Source organism: Camelina sativa, chromosome 20, assembly GCF_000633955.1.
Source record: "Camelina sativa cultivar DH55 chromosome 20, Cs, whole genome shotgun sequence".
NCBI lineage: Eukaryota > Viridiplantae > Streptophyta > Magnoliopsida > Brassicales > Brassicaceae > Camelina > Camelina sativa.
This window is the reverse complement of record NC_025704.1, coordinates 13231448-13237614: the sequence shown is the minus strand read 5'-3', so window position 1 is coordinate 13237614 and position 6167 is coordinate 13231448. Positions and strand designations below refer to the sequence as shown.

At 37.3% G+C, this 6167-nt stretch overlaps 3 protein-coding genes across 3 annotated transcripts in view; 2 read left to right on the top strand and 1 right to left on the bottom strand.

Annotated features, from left to right (window-relative positions):
* Positions 287-2055, top strand: LOC104770671 (serine/threonine-protein kinase-like protein At5g23170). The gene is made up of 2 exons (XM_010495130.2): positions 287-1483; positions 1801-2055. Exon 1 carries the CDS (start codon positions 370-372, stop codon positions 1429-1431), a length of 1062 nt encoding a protein of 353 aa, XP_010493432.1. The 5' UTR covers positions 287-369; the 3' UTR covers positions 1432-1483; positions 1801-2055.
* On the top strand, positions 2677-5846 carry LOC104770672. The gene is made up of 4 exons (XM_010495131.2): positions 2677-3144; positions 4158-4701; positions 4806-5671; positions 5754-5846. Exons 1-3 carry the CDS (start codon positions 2693-2695, stop codon positions 4815-4817), a joined length of 1008 nt encoding a protein of 335 aa, XP_010493433.1. The 5' UTR covers positions 2677-2692; the 3' UTR covers positions 4818-5671; positions 5754-5846.
* The window catches only part of LOC104772485, a 5626-nt gene continuing 5214 nt past the window's right edge, over positions 5756-6167 (bottom strand). Inside the window, exon 6 of the mRNA XM_010497091.2 lies at positions 5756-6164. Within this exon, the coding sequence (XP_010495393.2) occupies positions 5775-6164 (390 nt within the window). The 3' untranslated portion in view covers positions 5756-5774. The remainder of the gene's footprint in view (positions 6165-6167) is intronic.

Sequence of the window (6167 nt, the reverse complement as noted above, 5' to 3'; positions counted from 1 at the left end):
GTTTAATCTCTGGCTCTGCGACTCACTTTTCTCCGGTTACCTAAACGTACCGGTTAAAGAGGTTAGGCCAACAACATACGAAAATATAAAATTAATTAACATAGGGGACTCAGCTTTTAACATTAAACTTTGAACCCAACTATCTCAAAAGCATGAAAAATGTCCTGAAAGGAATATGAAAAAGCATCATTATCATCATTACTCATATTAATAAAATAAAACAATGTAAAAAAATAAAAAAGCTTTATATTCCTTTCTTCCTTTTGCTTGCTTTTCTCAATAATTTTCGAATTATATCATTTTGATAACTTTATTCTTTTACACACATTGACATACACAACACATATCTTTGTAAATCCTCTTTTGATCATGCTCTCAGCTTCAAACTCACAGATGAAGGAGTTCGATTACAAAGAGCTCATCACTGCCACAGATCAATTCTCTCCTTCTCAACTCATCGGTAAAGGAAGCCATGGCTATGTTTACAAAGCCCTTCTTGATCATCACAAAATCGTAGCGATTAAAACACCATCATCGTTACCATTGTCTCCTCCATCATCATCATCATCATCATCGTCGTCGTCATCATCATCATCATCATCGAAATCAGAACAAACGAAGAAACTAGAGAACGAGATCAATGTTATGTCGTCACTACCTAGTAACCAACACGTTTTGAGCTTTCTTGGCCATGCCGAGAAAAAGCTCATGGTCGTCGAGTACATGCCAAACGGATCACTACACCACTTATTACACGTGTCAGCTTCTCCTCTTCCCACTTGGCTTAAACGCATCGAAGTCGCTCTTCAGATCGCTCGTGCGGTTCACTTCCTCCACGGAAAAGGCGTCATCCACCGTGACATCAAATCAGAAAACATTTTGTTCGGTTCGAGTTGGGAAGCGAAGCTTGCTGATTTCGGACTCGCCGTCGATTTGGAAGAAGGTGATAAGATGAGACCGGCGCCGGCGGGAACTATCGGATACTTAGATCCGTGTTACACGTCACCGGAGAATCTTAGTACGAAGACTGACGTTTACAGTTACGGCGTTGTTTTGTTGGAGATATTTAGCTGTAGAAAAGCCATTGATGTCTCTCGTTCGCCGTCGTCGATAGTGGACTGGGCGGTTCCGTTGATCGACGGAGGGAGGATCGTAGAAATCTGCGGAAGAGGGGAAGGAGGAGGATCGGATGTTTTCCGGGGAATGAACGTTCGGTTGTTGAGGATAGCGGCGAGATGCGTTTCGGGAGACGTGGAATCACGTCCGTGTTTAGGGGAGATCACGGCGGAGATAGTGGCGTGTATGGCGGAACCGTTGAAGAGTTTGCCGTTGTGGATGAGCGTTTTGCGTCGGGTTGTTAGACTGAAACGGCGGAAAAAACGGTTGAGAGAAACGCTGACGTGGCCGGGTCAAACATGCCGGGTTTGGTGACACTTCTTACACTCCAACTCATTTGGGTATATTATTTACACACCTCCAATTGGTAAGATTTATCGTTGTTTTTGGGGAAAATTACTAACCCAAATTGAGCAGTTAATTCTTAGAGGGTCAGTTGGGTTAGTTTCATATCAAAAATACCTTTTTTTGCTTTGTTAGGAAAAAAAAAGTCAATATTACCTTTCGTTAAAAATTCCTGCAATTTCGTTTTTTTTTTATTTTATAAAAGTCTGCCATACAAGTAATGGCAGATTAATTTGTAAGTGGCAGATTTATTGTCGATGGCAGTTTTTTTTTGGCAGATTTATTTTAGATGGCAGATTAATTTGCAGAGTTTGACGGCAGATTTGTTTTCTATGGCAGATTTATTTGAAGTGTGTAACGACAGATTTTTTGTGAACAGCAGATTTTCTTAACGTGACAGACTTATTTATAAAGTCATGACAGATTTTTATTGTTTTAGTCGAATTTCTAGGAATTTTGTGGCAGATTTTGTATGATTGTTGTAACAGTTTTATTTTTCACTTAAAAAATCTGTCACATTGCGACAGATTTATAAACGTAAAAATAGTTGTTAGTTTGACATCTAGTGGTAGCAGATTTTTTTTAAGTTATGACTGATTTTTGGAATTGAAGAAAAAATCTGTTGTTTGATAACAGATTTTCGAAAGTCTTTTTAAAATTGCTATATTGACCCACATGCACAATATACGTTATGACAGATTTTCTTATGTTATGACAGTTTTTTTCATACTAAAAAATCTGCTGCTTGATAACATATTTATTATATATAAATACAATGATAACAGATTTGTTTTTTGTTGATATAGTGACAGCAGATTTGTTATCTGTAATGACAAATCTTTTATTTCGAGTTTGATAACATATTTTTTTATAACAGATTTTTTTTAGGGTAATGACAGATTTATTAGTGCCTTTTGTGACAGATTTTTTTTTAAGTTAAGCGACAGACTTTTGTAGCAGTTACCATATATGGCGAAAATCTAAAGTTTACCTTATTTTTTCTCTTTTGTATCTTACCTCCCCTCCCCCTATATCGACTGAAATTTTTTTCTCTTTTGGGTTCATTTTATTTTTCCATAAATTCCTTCTTCCTCCTCTCCAATGTTGATTTAATCATGCTTTTTTTCCTTTTGGGGTTCATAATCGAATTCTCTATAATTTCCTTTTAAGGTGGTTTTTTTTTCATCCCTTCCTTCACGTTTTAGAGTGATCGTTACACAACTAAGAGAATATGAAGCAGGTGATTCTCGTTTGTGGTAATTGGATCTTTGACAACAACAAATGGTTGTTTGTTGTTGATAATGAAAGGGGTCCACGAATTCTACAATGTAACGATCAAAGCAGATTTGATGATTGCATTGAAATGGTATATGAGGATTACATGCTGGATAACAAGGTATTTGATGTTGTCTTGAGTTACAAGATCTCGAATAGGTTATTGCAGGATTTACCCGGTGATACACCACCAGTTATTATTGATAATTCTCGTCAGTTGCACACTTTTCTGGGACAATTGGAAAGGGATACAGGTCGACTTTGTGTTGAAGTGAAGAAGAAAATACAGACTGATTTGAATCACAAAGGTAAGAAACGAGGAAGAGATGAAAATGATCAGGTTGGAGAAGAGTATCTTGATATGGCCAGCGACACAAATGAAGAAGAGATGGATGAAGATGATAGTAGATTTGATTATTGTGATGATTCTGACGGAACAGATTCTGATGATGAGAATTTTACCCTGTATGGAATTCCACCAGAAGAAGAGGATCATAAATTGCCAATGAAGAAAAGGAGTTCATCTTTTTATATTGAAGAAAATAAAGAACCAGTTGATGTCTCAAAGGTAGACTTGTCTTCTGTGAATTTGGCTGTTGGGCAAATGTATGATACAAAGGAGCACCTAAAAACACGGTTGAAGATACTAACCTTGGTTCAAAGGTTTGATTATTATGTTTACAAATCGAGACCAACATTATTGATTGTCAAGTGTTGGGTTAAAGGATGCAAGTGGAGGGTAACAGCTGCAACATTAAGACACTTTCCAAAGTTTGAGGTGCGTGTGTTTATTTCAGCGCATACATGTTCAGTAACAGAGCGATCTATGCGTGCCCGACAAGCAGATCATCATATTCTAGGAGAGTTGTACAAAGATTTTGTTGGTGGAGTTGGTCTCAAGGTACTGCCAATGCATGTTGCTGAAGCGTTGAATAAACGTTTTCATATCAAGGTATAATTTTTCCATTTATTTAGCATTATTTCGATTATTTTGTTTAGCATTAGCATTATTCCGTTTTTTTCACAACAATGAAAAAAAATATTTGTGGATGATAGATGGATTATTAGAAAGCATATCGAACGTTAAGGCATGCTCGTGAGTTGGTCAGGGGTAGTCCAGAGAGTGGTTATGAGCAGCTTCCTACATATTTGTATATGATAAAAGGGCAAATCCTGGAACTTTTACACAGCTCGATGTTGATGAAGCTCAAAGATTTAAGTACTGTTTTCTAGCATTTGGTGCAAGCATACATGGATTTCCGTTTTTGAGGAAAGTGGTTGTTGTGGATGGTATTTTTTTACAGGGAAAATACTTAGGGACACTACTGACAGTAACAGCTCAAGATGACAATTTTTAGATTTTTCCAATTGCTTTCGCCTTGGTTGATACAGAGAATGATGAATCATGGGAATGGTTTNAGATTTGATTATTGTGATGATTCTGACGGAACAGATTCTGATGATGAGAATTTTACCCTGTATGGAATTCCACCAGAAGAAGAAGATCATAAATTGCCAATGAAGAAAAGGAGTTCATCTTTTTATATTGAAGAAAATAAAGAACCAGTTGATGTCTCAAAGGTAAACTTGTCTTCTGTGAATTTGGCTGTTGGGCAAATGTATGATACAAAGGAGCACCTAAAAACACGGTTGAAGATACTAACCTTGGTTAAAAGGTCTGATTTTTATGTTTACAAATCGAGACCAACATTATTGATTGTCAAGTGTTGGGTTAAAGGATGCAAGTGGAGGGTAACAGCTGCAACATTAAGACACTTTCCAAAGTTTGAGGTGCGTGTGTTTATTTCAGCGCATACATGTTCAGTAACAGAGCGATCTATGCGTGCCCGACAAGCAGATCATCATATTCTAGGAGAGTTGTACAAAGATTTTGTTGGTGGAGTTGGTCTCAAGGTACTGCCAATGCATGTTGCTGAAGCGTTGAATAAACGTTTTCATATCAAGGTATAATTTTTCCATTTATTTAGCATTATTTCGATTATTTTGTTTAGCATTAGCATTATTCCGTTTTTTTCACAACAATGAAAAAAAATATTTGTGGATGATAGATGGATTATTAGAAAGCATATCGAACGTTAAGGCATGCTCGTGAGTTGGTCAGGGGTAGTCCAGAGAGTGGTTATGAGCAGCTTCCTACATATTTGTATATGATAAAAGGGCAAATCCTGGAACTTTTACACAGCTCGATGTTGATGAAGCTCAAAGATTTAAGTACTGTTTTCTAGCATTTGGTGCAAGCATACATGGATTTCCGTTTTTGAGGAAAGTGGTTGTTGTGGATGGTATTTTTTTACAGGGAAAATACTTAGGGACACTACTGACAGTAACAGCTCAAGATGACAATTTTTAGATTTTTCCAATTGCTTTCGCCTTGGTTGATACAGAGAATGATGAATCATGGGAATGGTTTTTCAAGCAACTCAGCTGTGTGATACCTGGTGATGAAAGCCTTTCCATTATTTCTGATAGGCACAAATCAATTGGGAAAGCTATTAAAAAGGTTTATCCGAAGTCTAGTAGGGGAATATGCACATACCATATGTACAAGAATATTTTGGTTCGGTTTAAAGGTCGAGCAGAATTTGCTTTGGTTAAAAAGGCGGCAAATGCTTTTAGACTTATCGACTTTCAAACCACATTTGATCAGATAGAAGCCATGAATCCAGCACTACATGAGTACCTCGTAAGGGCTGATGTGCGTATGTGGACTCGTGTACATTTCCCAGGTGATAGGTACAACTTGCTTACAAGCAATATTGCTGAATCAATGAATATGTCACATGCTAGAAGCTTTCCTATTGTACAACTATTGGAAGAAATAAGGTCCATGATGACTAGGTGGTTTTCAGATAGAAGGACTGATGCATTGAAGATGAGAACAGATTTGACTCGTGGTGTAGAGAAAATTCTCCAGGTCTATTTGTTTTCATCCTTTCTTAGCAAGTGTGTATGTTATACAACTAAGTTTCTAATATAATGTCGCTATTATTTTATAGGGTCGTGTGGACTATGCTAAGTTACTTACTGTCCAAGATATCGATGCACACCAAGTACAAGTAACAAGTGGAACATCTCTGCATGTTGTCAATTTGAAAGATAAAAAGTTTGTGTGTCGCAGGAATCATGTCACTTAACATCGCTGGAATCATTCGCCTTAAAGGCAAACAGTCAATGGCCATTTGATCGTCACTCACCATAGTTGGTATGCTATCATAGATGTGAATCTTCTTACCCCGCAAGTCAATATCCAAAGCCACCCAATGGTTCTCATTGACAAAAAGATAAGCGTATAAGTTATCCACATCAATCCACCACTTCTTGTTCGTAGCTGACTCCTCAGGATATTCACCAAAAACGTGTTTCACATAGGAATCCCGAAACACAAAATTCTTAGGCCCCATATCAAACTG

Excerpts from the sequence above, each read along its gene's own strand:
- LOC104770671 (XM_010495130.2), top strand. The coding sequence starts at position 370 with ATGCTCTCAGCTTCAAACTCACAGATGAAGGAGTTCGATTACAAAGAG.
- LOC104770672 (XM_010495131.2), top strand. The coding sequence starts at position 2,693 with ATGAAGCAGGTGATTCTCGTTTGTGGTAATTGGATCTTTGACAACAAC.